Source organism: Hyaena hyaena, unplaced genomic scaffold (assembly GCF_003009895.1).
Source record: "Hyaena hyaena isolate Hyena2069 unplaced genomic scaffold, ASM300989v1 scaffold_786, whole genome shotgun sequence".
Classification (NCBI taxonomy): Eukaryota; Metazoa; Chordata; class Mammalia; order Carnivora; family Hyaenidae; genus Hyaena; species Hyaena hyaena.
In genome coordinates, this window is record NW_024081421.1 from 820,909 (window position 1) to 839,352 (window position 18,444).

At 37.0% G+C, this 18,444-nt stretch overlaps 1 protein-coding gene across 2 annotated transcripts in view; it reads left to right on the top strand.

The window, feature by feature from the left end:
* VAPA (VAMP associated protein A) overlaps positions 1 to 9,967 on the top strand; it is a 43,894-nt gene extending 33,927 nt beyond the window's left edge. For both annotated transcript variants that reach the window (XM_039219079.1, XM_039219080.1), the window contains 2 exons: positions 3,958 to 4,131; positions 7,290 to 9,967. In XM_039219079.1, coding sequence (XP_039075010.1) covers positions 3,958 to 4,131; positions 7,290 to 7,448 — 333 coding nt within the window. In that variant the 3' untranslated portion in view covers positions 7,449 to 9,967. The remainder of the gene's footprint in view (positions 1 to 3,957; positions 4,132 to 7,289) is intronic.
* Positions 9,968 to 18,444: the final 8,477 nt, after the last annotated feature.

Below are 18,444 nucleotides of genomic sequence, written 5' to 3' on the forward strand. Positions count from 1 at the left end.
CAGCACAGAGCCTGATGTGGGGCTCGAACCCATGAACCATGAGATAATGACCTGAGCCGAAGTCGGACGCTTAACCGACTGAGCCACCCAGGCACCCGTATATAGTTTTTAAAAATAAAATTACTATTTTATATTTTGTTATCAAACACAAATAATGGTAACCCCTCTTTAACTGTCATTGTTAGCTCTTTACAGCGTCCATGGTAGGAGAGGTTGTGGTTAAACCCTAAATATCTTAGGTCATAGTTGAACTTTGTGTGTGTGTGTGTGTGTGCGTGCGTGCGCACGTGTATGTGTGTGCATACACTTAACATTCATTCAAGTAGGATGACAGCGACATCAATAAGATAATGGTGACCGTGGGTGGTGTAATGGTTTCTATATGATTCCCTTTACTATTTTGTGCTTTCTAGAAATTTCAGGAACCCCATAGTTTGAACAGGTTGGTTATACTTTGATTTGGCTTTGCAGAGAATATGTGTACTAAGTCTTAAAAGTTTGATCCTTTATCTAAATGTCTAATACTTTCTTGATTTTGTGATTTTAGTAACTTATTTCTGGGAATCATGATTCTACAGAAACAGTAAATTGGTTTTTTAGAGTGGAAATAAGTCATCAGTAATCTTGTTATTCAGATACTGTCTCTCCCCAGGTCAAGGCCTTAATTATGCTTCTGACAGTTTTATGCCATAACACTTAGTTTTAGTTTTTTAATTCCATTTAAATACATTTACATCCCATCACAGGAACATAGCCCTGTATTTACGTTCTTTAGCCTCTTTGCCCCTCTCAGCTTCACTTGCAAAAACCTGTTTTGCCTTATATTTTACTTTTCCCCTTCTGTTTCCAATCCCTTGCTCTCTTTTTCTGATTACCTCCAATAGAAATAATTTAAAATATTGGAATTGAACTTCTGAAGGTCATTAAAAAGAAATATGGAAGTAAATTCAGTTCATGGATGGAAAGTGTTTACAGCAGAGAGGCTCAATAATCTAAAATAGTGGGAAATGTACAAGATGTAGCATATTTTCTTGTCTTACTTGATACCATGGCCTTGACCTTCCCATTTATTCTAGTTTGCAGTGTTAAATATAATGTTCATATAATGTTACTATTCATCAGTTTCCTAAGAGTCACAGTATGTTGAATCCCTCTAGTGTGCTTGTTTCATGGTTCTCAGAACAACCAGTCTCCTCTTTCTGGACCAGTCTGAAGCAACTCTCAAGGAACGAGCTGTTTTCCTGGAGCCAAACCTCACTAATGGAGCTCCGGAATGGAAGTATATATATTTAAAGTCCCAGCAGCCTTAGTGTTCCCATCAGGCTCTTCAGATGGTTACTACATGAGTGACTCAGCTCCCTACCAACTCCCCCTCTTTTTTTAACTCCCAATTAAGTTAGGTTATATATGCTTATACTTTAAATATACACAAATAAATTAGATTTCATTGCATCTGCTATGTATGTTGACTGGTTTGTAGGGGGCCCAAATAATAGTAACTGATAGATGTGTACTCCAAGTAACTTGTTTCATGTCTTCCTTGACTCACTGTTGAAAATGTGTTTAAGCTTCACTGTATCCTTTGTGTTCTATATGTTTATGCTCCACAAATTGGTTATGACATTTTCTTTTTGTTATAAAAGCACTATAACTTTAAGAAAATTTCAGTGAAAAAGAAAAATCAAATTCTGCCAACCGTGAGAGATGTTTGTTGACATGTTTAAAATTCTGGAGAGAGGGAAGCTACCCATCAAACGTGTGATAAGAGGGAGATGTTTATTTACTTTTTTGAGAGAATGTGCATGCATGTACTCAAAAGCTGGGGAGGGGCAGAGGGAAAGAGATGATCAAGCAGGCTCCAGACTGAGCGTGGAGCCCCATGGGCTCAATTTCACGACCTTGAGGTCATGACCTGAGCAGAACTCGAGTCAGAGGCTTAACTGACTGAACCACCCAGGCACCCTAAGTAATTTTAGTTAAGCACAGAATAGAATAATTTAATGACATTGTATCATTTAAAATGATAAAACATGTACATATAAATGGATAATGATAAAAATGTTGCAGTGCATGCTGATTTTATAAAATGTGCATGTGAGAAAATATTGGAAGACACTAAATAAAGGTTGGGTTGGGTTGATGAGATAGGTAGTCTTTTCTTGTTCCCTCTCATGATTCTAAATTTTCTGGAATTTCAAGGATTTATTTAAGTATGAAAAGCCAATTGTGAAGAGTTTGATGATTCTTTAATTTTTTTCTTTTATTGACCATATGTATCTCCTCTTAATTTTTAGTCAGCATTCTCATATGAGTATTTTTTCCCAGATTCTTAGAAACTGAGGATTCTTTAGTTGCCATGTTATTGACTACTGCTTTCATCTTTATAGAGGAATGCAGTGAACTGCCCTTATTTTCAGAATTTGGACTTGTTCTAGGTTGGAATTGGGGCACACTTGAAAAGTCAGTTTGAAATGAATTCTAATTACTGTTAAGGGAAAGACTAAGAATATTGGTGGAGAAAAGATATATCCAATACACATTTTGTCCTAATAATAGGACAAGGGAGGATAGGGTGAAGAACAAGAAAGCTAGCAAGAGAAAAACTCAGAGGAGGAAATTGGAAGTAGGCTTCTTAAAAACCCTTCACAGCTTGAGAAGCTTCTGAAGAAAAATATAAAAATCTCGAGTGTTGACAGGTCAAATATATGGTATTGTACATTGGAACCTCATAACATTATTAATTTTTAATGGATTTAGGGATAGTGATCAAATCAAATTCCCTTCATAAGAAATGCTAGTTTTACCCCTTGAACAAGCAATTGTTTACACGTAATATAAATTTGGGACCTAGGATGGTGTGATTGGTGTATAACCTATAACGAAATCTTATTGAGGACTGTGGGATGCCATAAAGTTGCTTTTGGAAATGTTTTCTTAGAGCTTATATCTGAATAAAGCAGTTTTTAAAAAAAATCTAACAAGTTAGATTTCTAGCAAGTAAAATTTTAAAAAGGTCACTCGTTGCACTAATACTCAATGTGTGTGTGTGTGATGGTATAAATGACATAAGGGCAAAGGATACTGAGGCACTTTAGACCACAGGCTCAAGGATACTTACTTAGGTGTTGTCTTAGATGTTTATCTGTATTGGGTAAGCTGGTAAGAATGACAGTTTTAAAACTAAGTACTATGGTGATTCCATATTGAATTTCATGAATTAAAGCAAACAGTGTTCGAAATGATTTGAAAGAATCATTTATGTTTGAATTAACTCCCCTTTCTCCTCCCCTCCCCTATGATACGTTTGTGTTCATTATCTCCCCTCCAGTGTTTATATCCTTCAATTACTTTTTCCCATAGTAGAAGTTAGGTTTTCTTTTAAATGTTTTTCTTAGGTAGTCTCCTAATTTCATTGGAATTATTATGATAATGTCCCCCCTACCCCTCCCAGAATCTCATTTGAATTGCAGAATCAGAGCACTGAAAATGACCTTCATATTTGGATTTTGGTTGGCGTCAGTCATTCAACATACTTTCATTGAATAACTACTCTTGGCCAAAGTGCTGGGTTTAGGGGTAAATACAAAGAGAAATGACTCTTACTCTCCCAGCCTTTGAAGTGTTGTAGGAAAGAACATCAAAAATACATTATTATGATATATGATAAGTGCTATGGTAGAGGTAAGTGAAAAGGGTTTGGGGAATAGAGGAGGGAGTGGGCTTATTTTGACTTCTCTAACTGCCGACCTTTATTGATTTAGTCCTAAAAATTGTTCACAGACATCGTAACATTTGGAATTTTAAAAAATTCATATTAATGAAACCACAACCTCAAAATTTTCCATTTAACTACTTTTTTGGAAAAGAAAAGTGTGGAGTTTCAACTTGTATTTATTTGTTTAAAACCTGTAAGGAGATTTGGTCAGTTAAAAAAGTCTTGCTATCTTTGTAATACAGAATGACCTGGAACCCAGCAAAAACGTTCCACTGAATGCCTCTAAACAAGATGGACCCATGCCAAAACCGCATAGTGTTTCACTCAATGATACTGAAACAAGGAAACTCATGGAAGAATGTAAAAGACTTCAGGGAGAAATGATGAAACTATCAGAAGAAAATCGACACCTGAGAGTAAGTTGCTTTTTGAAAATAAGTTGATTTAAATGAAGGCATAGAATATGTGAATATTATTAGGCCATTTTATCTATCAGTTTTTACATTTATCCTTGGTCAGTTCCTTTTCCCCAGTTTGATTATGTTTTTGCTTCCTACTCTGGCCTGTTTTACAGTTTTACCATGGCTTCTCATTGCTTGCAAGTTCCTTCCCTAGTAGATGTCCTAGTTATTTGTGATCTGGCATGTGACATACTAGCTTCCTCTCTTGTTAGTAAAGTCCTTCACATTCTGTTTCATATGAAGCTTCTGAAATGGTGCTATCCCACATAGTAGGGAACATATGGGACTGTTGAGCACTTGAAATGTGGTTAGTTTGAATTGACATATGTTGGGAATGTAAGATACTCCTTGATTTATTAGACTTAGTACAGAAAAGTAAAATACCTTCTTTTTATATTGTTATTTATTGAAAAAGTTTTTTGGTTGTATTGGATTGAATAAAATAGAATATATTGGATTGAATTTTATTATTAAAATTCATATAACCAATTTCTTTTTACCTTTTTAATGTGTTGTTAGAAATTTTAAAGTATGTAAGTGACTCACATTTGAAGCTTATATTATGTTTATATTGGACAGCGTTGGACTGTCCTGAAGAAGCCTCTCTGTTTATGATCTCTTTTTTGCTTTAGCTCAAACTCTTCCTTCTGACTAGAATGCCCTGAAATCCTGTTCCTGCCCCTACAAGCATATTTATACCCATGCTCTTGTCTTTTGGTACTCGGTTCTTGTCACCTTTCAGTATAACCTTTTCTAGGACTCTTCTTCCCTTTAGAAGACAAGAAATACGGTTTTGGAATGCTCTCTTCATTACCGTGAAGCCTCTGTCATGTTTCGGCTCCTGTTTGTTGGAGGTTTTTCTCCCTCTAGTGGGCAGTAGTTCTTTGGGGGCAAGGGCTGTACTCATTTATCTTTGCATTCGTAGAACATGCATACAGTAGTTATTTATATATTTGAATAAATGGATGAACTGGTGAATGAGGACTAATTTGAATATGTGTGGAGTGTATGAATAATATGCCTTTGAAAAATATTTATTTCAAGACCTGAATACTTTTAAATTGCCTTTTTAAAGCTTTGTTTGAAGCTTTTTTTTTTAAATCAAAGTAGGTGATACAAAAATGTATAGACGTAAATAAGCTAAATGAAGGGAAGTAATCTACATTGGATTATTCCATCTGTTAGGTGTATATAGGAACTATATGTACTCTGGATCAGAGGCACTATGTCTTAAATTGATCTGTGCTGAAATAATTGTTCTTTCCTGTTTCACAGTACCCCCTCAGGGGCTCCTGGTACCTCTCTGGATAGTGGAAAGATTATCTTCCATTTCATCCACACACCATAGATTTTTAAGGATGTTGTTTTTGTTACCTTTATTTTATCTGCCATGAGTTCCGTGACACAGTCTTCATTGATGAAAGATATGCTCCTTAGCATACTCAGTACATTTGTTCCTCTCTTCGCAGGAGGGGAGAAGTGGAAATAGTAGGAATAACATAAGTAGGGCAGGGCTGGAAAATAGCAAGAGTGGACAGGGAGAGAGGTGAGTGAGATTTGGGTGCTGGTCTCTCTTTATAGGCTAATGTGCTATAGGAAATGTTATTTGAAAAAAGCATTCTGCTGTTTACAAGATAAAACAAAAGAACTTTGAAGACCACTGGCTTATAGAATCAGTTATAGGCCCTTTAACATTTCATATGTAAGGCCCATCATAATTTGTTGGCAGATTAACTTTCTTGAACATGTCTGATCACTGTTTGTTCCTTTTTATTCCCCTAGTCCTGTGGTTCTTAATCCGTGCTGTGCATCTGAATCGTCTAGAGAGCTTTTAAAAATACACGTCTAGGCCCTCCCCAGACCTAGGAAATCAGAATCACTAGGAGGATTCTCTAAAGTTCTTGCCGGGATTGAGAATCATTGTTCTCTTCACAGAGGACTAATGAACATAAGACTAAAAAAATCCCACAAACCCTCAGAGAATCCACTAATTGCCAATAAAACAGTATTTGCTGAGGTGGACTCTTTTACTTGGTATTAATAAGCATACTAGAAGAATCAGTGAGAGAAAAGAAAAATTAGCTTGCACTAAGGAAGTAAAAATCTGCCCTGTCATTCTTCTGGTTGGGATGATGGACACAGATAAAGTCAGTTGCCTAGATAACAGATATCAGTGTTTTTCCCAGGCTCACACTGTGGCTGGTAAATGGTCCTAACAACCTCCTCCTTTGAGCGACTACTGCTTTCTTCCTGAGAAACTTTGTCTCCTAAAATCATACTGTCAGAAAGCTTTGCTTTGTGAAATCATATCAGTAAGAACCAAGTAACCTACTCGTGTCTAGAGGATCTGAAGCACTTTGACACAGAGAAATAGTCTTCCTCTCCAGATCTAGGGGCACAGTGTCTAAAGAGGGTGTGGGTTCTGTATACAACATTCCATAGCTGTTGTAGTTTTGTTTCTGAAGAATTAAGATTTGGTGTCTCCTTTGTAGTCGAGACCCAGTGGGCCTCCTGCTTTGAGTTTATCAAAAGACTTGTATTTAAATTTTATCCTGAAATTACCCCTTCCTCCAAATCCTGTAAAATCCTGCCTTTTCTTTTGGCTGGATAGTACCTGAGCCTCTGCTGTGTGGGTGCCCTGGTTGCAGTGTGTCCATAAACCTGGCCATCAGACCACAGCTTTGTTTCTGCTGGTAACCAGTGTGAAAATACCACCACGGACATAAGTGCATGCACAGAGTTCTTCCTTACTTGTATTCATACATTTTAGCAGGGTGTTCCCTTCTGTATAAATATAGCTGTATCTGATTTTTCAGGTTTTTAGGAGTATATTTTTTAGCTCTAGTTTTTAAAATTGGCAGTATGGAGGTATAATTTATGTTCCGTAAGGACACCCATTGTGAGTATACAATTCAGTCATTTTTAGTAAATCTAGAACTGTGCATCCAGTGTTAGAAAGTTTCTATCACTCTGGAAAGTCTTCTTAATGCTAGTCCCTGTTCCCATCCCAGCCACGTGCACACTGATCTCTCTGCCCGTAGACTTTAGCTCAGCAGCTTTTACTGTATGCATACTTGTTTTTAAAATCTTTTTGTGCGTGTATTTTTTTCTAGGATGAAGGCTTAAGGCTCAGAAAGGTAGCACATTCGGATAAACCTGGATCCACCTCAGCTGCATCCTTCAGAGATAATGTCGCCAGTCCTCTTCCTTCCCTTCTTGTCGTAATTGCAGCCATTTTCATCGGGTTCTTTCTAGGGAAGTTCATCTTGTAGAGTGAAGCATGCAGAGTGCTATTTCTTTTTTTTTCTCTTGACCAGAAAAAGATTTGTTTACCTACCATTTCATTGGTAGTATGGCCCACGGTGACCTTTTTTTTTTTTTTTGGTGTATACAGCGTCATATAGGCTTTGCCTTTAATGATCTCTTACGGTTAGAACACACAATAAAACAAACTGTTCGGCTCCGGGACAAATTGTATATTACCAGATCATCACTAGCAGATGTCAGTTGCACATTCAGTCCTTTATGAAATTCATAAATAAAGAATTGTTCTTTCTTTGTGGTTTTAATAAGAGTTCAAGAATTGTTCAGAGTCTTGTAAATGTTATTTTAATAATCCCTTTAAATTTTATCTGTTGCTGTTACCTCTTGAAATATGATTTATTTAGATTGCTAATCCCACTCATTCAGGAAATGCCAAGAGGTATTCTGTGGGGAAATGGTGCCTCTTACAGTGTAAATTTTCTCCTTTACCTTTGCTAATATCATGGCAGAATTTTTCTTATCCCTTGTGAGGCAGTTGTTGACTGAGTTTTTCATCCTTACAATCCTGTCCCATGGTATTTAACATAAAAAAAAAATAAAACTGTTAACAGATTCTTGCTCGATAGCTTGTTTGTGTGTCGTGTCATTAGGCGGGGATACCAGAGAGTCCACTGTATGGGAATTTGAAATTTATGATGCATAATTTTATCTTGCATTGAAACCCTTTCAGATATTACAGTATTTGTAGTTAAAAGTCCTCATATTGTTAAGGAAAGGAATTGATAATACTTCAAGCTACTTTTGGTATTTTGGAAGATCACAATCAGTTTGTCTTCAAGATAATATAAAATAAGGAAACCCATGAGAATAAAAGTACTGTAATTTTAGTCAGTTTATATGTGTATGCCTTGTGGCTCTGTTGCATTTGATTTACCGCATTCCTACCAGTTTCATCTAGAGTCTTCTTGGGGAAGACTAATTCTCTGTGGATTCTAGTCAAGTGCTTTTCAACCAGCCTAATAACTACGTTTATTTTAGAACATTTCATCATAATAGTTAAGAGCAGCTGTTTTTCCTGTCCAATCTGACATCAAGAATAAATTTCTATTATGGAAATTTGGAATTAGTAAGCAAGCTTGAAAATTTTCTTTGTGGAAAATGACTTTATCCTTTACAGATCTACCTGTTAATGTGAAACGTATAAATCGGCATTTTAGGGTATGATGCTTTCATGCACTTAGTCTTATGTCTTCATTTATTTCACTTGTGCCAGCATAGAAAAGTTTGGAACCAGACACAGTATATGCAGTTTTTCTACTGAGTGCAGTCTGTTACAAGTGAGTCTTGATTCTTGAAAATAGGTGTTTTTTTAAAAGAAGCACTGCTTTCAGAAAGAGCAGTTGGACTTTGGGACTTGATGTGGAGCAATGAAGTACGTTAGGCTCAGGTCTGTGTATACATTTTATAAAAGAATGAAATGTTCCCCAAAGTATGTTTGTTGCCTTTTCATTTTGAGTATGTTTTGAATTTGTCAGATCACATGTATCATCGTGCTCTATGGTATCTTTTTAAAAACCTCTCACTTGTGTGCAGAAGTAACTAAAAACAAACACAAGTAATGCCATCACTAGCATGCTATACAGGTAATGTGTCCATTGTTGTTCCAACCCTTTTCAGTCACTGTAAAATTTCCCTCCCTTTCTGATAACTGGAAAAGCATGCTCACGAAATGTCTTGCATTTTGTCCCATACATGCAGAATCAATACTTCCTTGGCTTAAAGCTCTCTATGTAATCAGCATTACTGGTGATATGTATCAAGCTTGATATTTCATAGGTATAATTTTTTTTAAATTTAAGTTCTCAAAAATTTAGCAAAATCCCGTTTTATGGGAATGCTCCTTAGAACTCCTTTATTTCAGTCCCTTTGTTTTATAGTAAAGGAATCTGAGGCCTTTCTGAGAATCAAGGGAACTTGTCCTGTGTCTCACAGATAGGTAGAGGCAGAGCTGGAACTAGAAATCTGCTCTCCTGACTCTAGCTCAGTGTCTTTTCTGGTAACTTTGTAGAAAAAAATTTGTCCTAATTTGACATGACTGAAATTATGAACGTAAGATGCTATTTAATCAATGTGTGAAATTTCCCATCATAAGATTGAATTCTAGGCTACTTTTGAATAGTCCCATGCATATGTTTTTAGTGTTTTGGTTAGAAATCCACCCACCCGCCCCCAATAATGAATACTATGAAATAGAATGTATTTTTAGACAGGCATTTTACAGAACACATTCTGCAAAGGTTGGTTCTGGGATAGATTGTAGTCTGGGCAGCATCTGCAAAATAAAGTTATACGTGGGGTTTTTAACTGCTTTACATGTGGGGAGATGCTCTCATTGTATACAAGACTTAATTTCTACTCTTTTTAATTGCTGTATCAAATGTGATCAGATTATTTTACTACCAGCAGTTACTTTGAAAGAGTCCAACTGTATTGACTGATAATATATAGATTAAATTGTTTATCTTCATTCCTTACATGTTTAGAAATTTTTGCTTTGCCTGCTTACTTGTGTTCATAAGCATGAGGGAAATCTGTTGCTAATATTGAAATTACAATCAAGTAACTAAGGCCTTAAGTTCATATGTGACGCTAAATGCACTACCTTATTTCATTCTTTCTATAACTAATGTACCTTAACTTTGCCCATTCTTGTATTTACAAGAAACAAATTTAAGAATTGTATTCTGAGTGTGTGGTTTGTTACCTCTAAAAATAGAAAAAGAAATGACACTTGGAAAAAAATGTATCAGTTTCAAAAATTCTGGTCAAACAAAATATTTTTACTTTCTCCTTCAAGTATCTTAGCTCAAAAGTTCTCTTAAATTGATATTATCTGCGCTGGGGATTACTTTTGGATTTTAATCATTCAAAATACACCACTTTGAAAACAAATTTTATCAAGAAGATAAAAGTTCTTATAGGGTGTCCCCAAATTCTGATCTTCTCCCACTTTGAAAACATTTTGCACATTCCTATTCAGTGATTTTGGCGTGTGCATAGATTTTTAAAAATTCACCTTTATGAGAGTTAGGGAAAGATCAATGTTTACCATATGGAAAAACAACAAAGTAAGAAGGTAAATAAATGATCTTTATTTTCTAGCTTTCAAAAGAAATCAAACTATTGCGTGAATAAATAAACTGTTTAAAAACATGGTGAAGTGTCATTTTCCTTTCCAAGAAACAACAACAACAAAAAATTTGATTTCAACAGATTATGATGGTTTGTATGTTTATGTTCTGTTAATACTGGTCACTCACTGGCACTTGAGTTCTGATGGCATATAGTCTTTTGCTTGGTGACCTAGAGGTAAAGTACTTTTTAGCGGGAAGTGGGAACATCTGGGTTTTTCAGTTGTACATCTCATAGCCCACTGTTATTAGAAGCCATGCTTCTGGAGAGTTCTGTGCAGGAACAGTGGCCTCTTGGGAATGCTCAGCCTGATAGAGATCGGTGTGAAGTTTGAACATCTGTCCTTAAAAAAGGAATTTTATCTTCCTACATTTCTGATTGTAGAAATAATGTGTTCATTGTAGGGAATTTGGAGAATTGTAAAAATGTAAAAAGTAATGGCAAATCCTGCCATCCAGCAACATCAATTTGTGTGAACATTTGTTTTCCCTGTAGTATTAATTAAACCCTTTAAGCATAATCATCATACATACAACTTTGTATCCCATATTTTTTATTTTTTTTTATTTATTTATTTTTTTTTTTTTTTAATTTTTTTTTTTTGTATCCCATATTTTTTAATCATTTCTCTGTAGTATATTGAAAACCAAGTAGAAGTGATTGCAAAACTGCTTTGTTTACAATCCTTTTCTTGACCATAAGTTTATGAACATTTCATGTAGGATGGAAAGCTTGATTGGGTGAGTGGTTCCCTTTCTAGTTGGGCACATCCTCCTAATTACCTCATTTGTTTTAGAACTCTGTTTCTTGTTTTCCAGTTGTTTTTTTTGTATTAACACCTATCTTGAAAGAAGGACAGGGAATTATTAAGATAACCATTCTGGTTTTTTGCATTGGCATTCAACTCCAGTAGTACATTAACTCATGTGAGGAGCTTAAAAAAATAAAGATGCTGATGCTTGAACAGTATGTCCAGTGACAGATAATTGGTTTGGAGTGGTGACCTGACATGGTCGTTTGTTTTAAGCCCCAGTCCTTTTAATCTGCAACCAGACAACTGCTTTATAGGCTTTTAAATGCCAAAGGCAGATACAAATTAAGTTTATGTGAGACTTAAGTCTTACAACATGGGGAAATTGCATTTTCAGGATTCTTTGTGTATTAATCTTTAAAAAGTTAAGTTGCAGGAATTACCTTTAGGTATTGCTTAATTCCAGAACTATCTTTGTAAAAGTTAAAATTGTTAAAACACCAGCAAATGTTCTGTAAATAAATGTGCGCTGTCTGCAAAAATGAGAAATTTTATAGGATTCACTTCTACCACTTCGCTGACACCTCAAGTGATCACCCACCTAAGAAATTTCTTTTGCTTGTCAGATATTGCTCAAAGCATGCGATGGTTTTCAAGGTGCTTATGAGTATGTGCCAGATGTTTTATGTCAACTCATTTCATCTTCACCCAGATCCTATGAAATAGGTACTGTTCTTAACTCTATATTGTGTGCCAGGGCACACAGGCTTAAAGAGGTTAAACATGCTCAAGTTTGCACAGCTTTTTAACAGGGTGGGAGTTTGATCCTGATGGTCTGGTCCTAGAGCCCGTACTTTTAACCATTGTAATCTAGAAGGAAAGGAAATAACTTGTACCCTCGTCCAAGTCCTGTCCACAGAAAGTATGGTAATACTGTGATGTCTTTGTTCTCTTTAAAAGCTGTACTTATATTACTTTGTGATAACATTTGATCTAAATATTCAAAGAGGTTTTTTCTTGCCCTTACCTCCCAAAGAAGTGCAAAGAAACAAACTACTGCTTATTAACAATCTCAACTCGAACAAAATCAATAGAAGGATCCTTACCGAATAATCTATTAGTGTATTAAAGAAGAGTTATGTAGCCAAGGCTGGAGTGGTCCTTTAAGATTTAACCATTATAGGGGTGCCTGGGTGGCTCAGTCCATTAAGGGTCCAGTTTCGGCTCAGGTCATGATCTCGTGGTCCTTGGGATTCGAGCCCCACATCAGGGGCTGCTGACCACTCAGAGCCTGGAGCCTGCTTCAGATTCTGTGTCTCCTCTCTCCGCCCCTCCCTGCTCACGCTCTGTTTGTCTCTCAAAACATTAAAAAAAAAAAAAAAAAAAGATTTAGCCATTATTTAAGTATCTGAATTTTGATACATTGTGGTGTAAATTCTTAATACTGTTCTACAAGGAACAAAGGGTGTCAAGTAATAGATGTTTAAGACGAAAAATTTTTTTGAGGGAGAGAAGTTATTGAGACTTAAGTTCTAAGAAAGTGTTGTGGAGCGTTGAAATTGTGATTGAAACCTATTTTATATACCTGAGCAATAGGAATTCCTCATTTTAGTACTTGTTTCAAGAAGTCGATGTTTGTTAGGAGCTCTAAAAAGGTGTTAATATGGTTTTGGGGGGGAAACTTGCTTTTTTTGTGTTACGTTAATTGAAAGTATATCGTTAAATGTATAATATGTAGGTAAATATATGGGGGGGTGTATCATGCCACTTTAAATTTAGGGAAATGCTTCACTTGAGAAATTTCAACTTGAGAGAAATCAAAGGAAAGCTATGTTGCAAATATTTGGATGCTTTTTTTACTTCACTATCCAAGTTTTATAATTTTACTGTGATAAAATTTAGCTTTTTGTTTAAAAGTTTAATGATCATGTTTAATTATCGTCTCCCCAAGGGAAAAATGCTCTAGGATTTTGAGACTTTCCTGGAATTTGTCATTTGGGGGATTTCATTATATATGTTTTAATATATGTAAGAAATGATTTCTTAGATTTTTACTGCAATGAGGCAATGTCTTAATAAGAGCCTTAACGTTAATTGGGTAAAGTGGGTCCTTTGTAAAGTAAGTTGTGGGTGGGATGGGAATTTTAGGGAGTTGAGTATATTGGAATATATGCCAGAAGAGCTATAAATTTATGTGTTCGTCATAATGCTTGCATAACAATGTGATAAGGGGACTACGCCTGTTCCTGAGAGCAAGTCGTGTGACATCTTTGCAATTACTTGACGTAGTAAACGGTATAAACGTTTCCAGCAATGGTGTTTTAAACTACGTAAATGTGTAAATAATCCTTTGCATCCAATACTTGATATCTTAACTCCAAAAAGGTACATTGCAGACGCCAATAGATAATGAGATTTTATGTTTGTATAACATGTTCCCCATCTCCTAGTGTGGGGGTAGGAGGGGCTGTGTGGCCGCAGAATGCTGTTACCTTTTCCCTTTTGCTTTGATTTTATTATCATTATGAAGTTTCCCCCAGGTTTTATTTTTCCATTTAGGTCTTTTAAAAAATTTTTTTAGGTCATCAAAAGTAATAACTGAAATTGTCTTTATACCCTTCCCTGAGCGCATTTTCCTTTGTCAAACCACTAGCCTGAGGTTTGTGTGTATTCTTGTCCATGCATAGATTTTACTATATATGTGTGTAATAATCAGTTATATAGTGTGTTTCACCTATTTTAAAATGTAACATAAGTGTTTTGTACTTAGAATATGACTTCTCTAGCTCTGGCTTCACCTAAGATTTCTTATTTGGAAGTCCCCACACTTTGAAGTAGTATATCCTTTGTGTATATGTGTTCCATGAACTAACACACTTCACTCTATCAGCTTGGATCTGTGTTTCTGTTGCTGCTGCTGCTACAATTGAAATTATGACACTAATACCTGCCAAAGGACGTGGCCACTGCTCCTGAAGCTGCTGGCCAGAGGACAGTTGGTGGGACAAATGTAGCCCTAACTGCTGTCTCCTACTGTGTGTGACTGTGTATGTACATATGCACACATGATTTTAGTTAAATTTTTAAAAAATTATTTTTGAGACAGTGCACGAGCAGGGTAGGGGCGGAGAGAGAGGGAGACAGAATCTGAAGCAGGCTCCAGGCTCTGAGCTGTTAGCACAGAGCTGGATGTGGGGCTCGAACTCATGAACTGTGAGATCATGACTGAGCCAAAGTCTGATGCTTAACCCATTGAGCCACTGAGCCAGGCGCCCCCATAATTTTAGAAGTGAGTAAAACAAGCCTAAGGGAAGGGATGAGGTGCTCAAGTACACATGTGAGATTGCATTACTGTGCATCTTGGCTGTTTATGTGTTTCTACGTGTGCTTGGAGACTGTTATGGAAGTGGTTTCTCTTGCACATTCCTAAAAATAGAAAAATGTCCCCAAAAATACCCCTTGGAATTCCTCCTTTTCAAAAATTGTGGAGATTTGGCGCACAAAACTTGCATTCCCATCTCTTCTCTGTGTGCTGTCCTGCATACTAGTCACCCGCATAATCACCATGTTCACCTGGATATGTGACTCAGCTTAGATACTCACCGCATAGTACTGAATTCCTACCCTGGCCTGCACACCAGTGAGAGTGCAAGTGGAATGTACACTGGGATCTAGGGGGTTCCTGTTGTCAGGAGGCAAAAGAATACTTAAGGACGCTTGGGCCCAGAATGCCCCCAAAACATGGTCAGTTGAAACAGGCATAAGATTTGAGGAACATTAAAAACTATTTTTATGGAGTACCTAATGTATATCAGGTACTTTATTTACACTATCTCTTCTTCAGAACAGCCTTTTAAACTTTTTAATAGAGAAGACCTTGGAGAAATGAACATGTCTGTTCTGTGGTGGAGTATTTCCCAGACTTAGGCCCCTCACTGTGCCATAGAGCCTTTGAAAAAGGGAATCAATACAGCGAAATAGACTTCATGGCATTAATTAAAAAGATAGCTTGCTTTGGTCTTGGTCACTATTGGAAGTATAAACTAAAAAATTGTTTCTGCTTTTGAAGATCTTGGCAAATAATATACCTACGGCCCATTACACACTACACTGGTGGCCAGAGGGTGGGGTGTGGCAGCAACAAGCTTGCAGAATTTAAGGTATTTTGGAATTCAGACTCTTTACAGCTGGCCTTTCAACCAGTTAACCTAGATTATAGCTTTATAAGTGGTGTTTATAGCATTATAGTTTCATATATTAAGCATGAGTAGCTTGGGAAGGAAGCATATGAAAGAAGTTAGGAGCACGGGGTCTGGAGAGATGCTGTATAGGCTGTGATTTTGGCTTGGTCATTCTACTAGTTACGACCTTAGGCATTTTATTTCCCTGTGCCTCAGCTTTCTCCTCTAGAGAAAGGGTACTGACCAGGCCTGCACCCCCGGGTGCGCAGGGAATAAAAGAGGTGCGGCTCCTGGAAAAGAGCGTGGCACCAAGCTCAGCAAATGTCAGCAGTTATTGTTTACGTACACACGAGGTGGGAAATTGGGCAGTTGTCTGATTATTTGGGTTAAAAATTAAATGAGCTATCTAGACAGTGGGTAATTGGCTTGGAACTTTTTCAAGTTATAAGCCCGTTCTGCTGTTGAAGGCATTATCTGGCCGTTTAGATGCAACAGCCTTTTTATGGAGCACCTTTAGAGAGGCAATAGGAGAGACAGCGTGGGTGTTCGAGGATAGACTTGGATTTGGATTTCAGCTGCGCCCTTGACAGGACATGTGCTCTTGAACAAAATGATGGAACCTCTCCAAAGCGCAGCTTCGTCGCCAAGGATGCCATCCGGTTTTCACACTCTTCCTGTAACCTTGTGGGGTTGTGGTGAGGACTGTAAGACAGTTTGACGAATGTAGCATAGTTTCTGGTACATGATAAACATGGAAATTGCATTTTTACCCTGTCCTTCAATCAGGTATCAAAAAGATATAGCAAGAATTTACAAGTTTTAAGAGGTGCATAATGATAATGGATGATCTTGAGTTAGAAAATGTAAGAACACTTTAAAATTTAAGAGGCTGTTCTTGCAGGGAAGCAGCGTATGGGTCTGTTAGCCTATGAACCTATTAGCCTATGAGCGCTAATGTGCACATTTCTTTTTTCTGAAGATGAAGGTGCCATTAATTGATGTCAGTTAATTGATTACAGAAGCTTGGAAATTATAGGAAAAAAAATACATAGTAGAACAAACTTCCCACTCCCCAGAGACAACTTGCTATTAACAGTTTCTTAAATGTCTAGATGAATATCAGATATATATAATGTTTTATTTAGTGTAAATATATATTAATAGTAGCAAAGTCAACAACATGTATGCTTTTGTAAACCAACTGGCAATTAATTCACTTCTTATCTGGAAACAGTTTTTGAAATTCTTTAGTACAAAAAACACCCATATAACCTTTCAGGCAGATTAACCAGTTGTTAGCATGGTGCCCCATTTCCTTCGATATTTGAGCTCTCTTCACACATAAATACATACACATTTTTATGCATACATACATATATGTGCACACATGCATCCCTAATCTATAACACATATATACAGACACATAACGTGTACATTCACAAATGTGCATATATACCCATGTTTCATTTTCTCTTAAAAGCATTCAAGACTAATTTGCAAATGGCATTTGGCATGCATATATTACCCCTAACCACTTTAGTGTGTATTCCCTAAGAATAAGGCCCTTCTCTGGCCTAATCCTACGACAGCTGTCACCTTGAATATATTGAAAACTGAGAGAATACTTATTTTTCCCAAACCCATCATCCACATCCATCCAAACTCATTTACAGCATTCCCTCCAGGGCCAGGTTCAGGCTGGGGTCACATGTTGCATTTAATTGTCATGTCTCCCTACTGTCTAATCTCAGCCTTGGTCTTTTATTACATTGATGTTTCTGAAGAATACAGTCATCCCTCTCCTCCACCTTTATTTAAAATAGAATATCTCATTGAGCTTTCTTTGACATTTCCTCACGATTAGGTTCAGATTGCAGATTCTTAGCTGGATTACTACAGAAATGGTATTCTGTCCTCAGGGCCTTATGCCCAGGGGCCCATGAGGCTCTACCCCTCATTGTGAAGAAGGCACAGAAAGAAGGCAGACACACTCTGGATTTCGGGCTCTGGAGTCACACACTGCCTGGGTTCCATGCTGGCTTTGCCCTGTCACCCGTGAACAGTCTTCAACATTGTTGTGCCTCAGTTTCCTCATCTGTGAAACAGGAATTTAAAAACTGCATTGATACTCACCTCCTAAGGGTCTTGGAATTTGATGACTTAACCTAGGTAGAGTGCTGAAGAAGGTGACTGGCTCATAGTTAACAATGTATCATTGTCCATATTGGTTCTTCCAACCATGTAATTATTACCGTTATTTTGAAAAGTGAAGAAACAAAGCCTCAGAAATGCTGAAATGCTATGTGCATTGTTTCAGCTCACACAGGTAGGATCCTAATTTCTCATAAGCTAACTACTAAGCTTTCCTTACTCGTGATAATCTCTCTTTGGGTTTTATAAGATCTGCTGCAAGCAAGAGCGATTTCTACAGAAGAGGTTTGGAAGATATCCGGAGAGCACATTGCTGTCTCACATAGTGGCAGAGCCTCTCAGAGAGAAGTTGGAACTGTTCCCACACTCAGTCTGTCTAGAGAAGTATACATTGTGCTCTGGCTCCGCCTTTGACCAGAACTTGTTCATTTGGAAGCTAGTGATCACTGTTGAAGTTGGCACTACCAGATAAAACATTAATTTTACTTTGAAAGATCTTGGAACATTTGCGGAAAGTATTTGGAGCTTTTTAAGGGTCAAAATGGCACTAATTTCCAAGCTGACTCTCAGGCATTGGGATAAAATTTGAAGGCTTCCTTTATGTGACTTGACAAGTGTATTTGCAGAGAACTGTGATCACTTGGGACCTGCACATCCACTTCTCTCTCTTTGTTTTTGGAGAAGGCTTCTTTCTGTGCATTGGCACCGGTAGAGGAAACATGTTGAAAA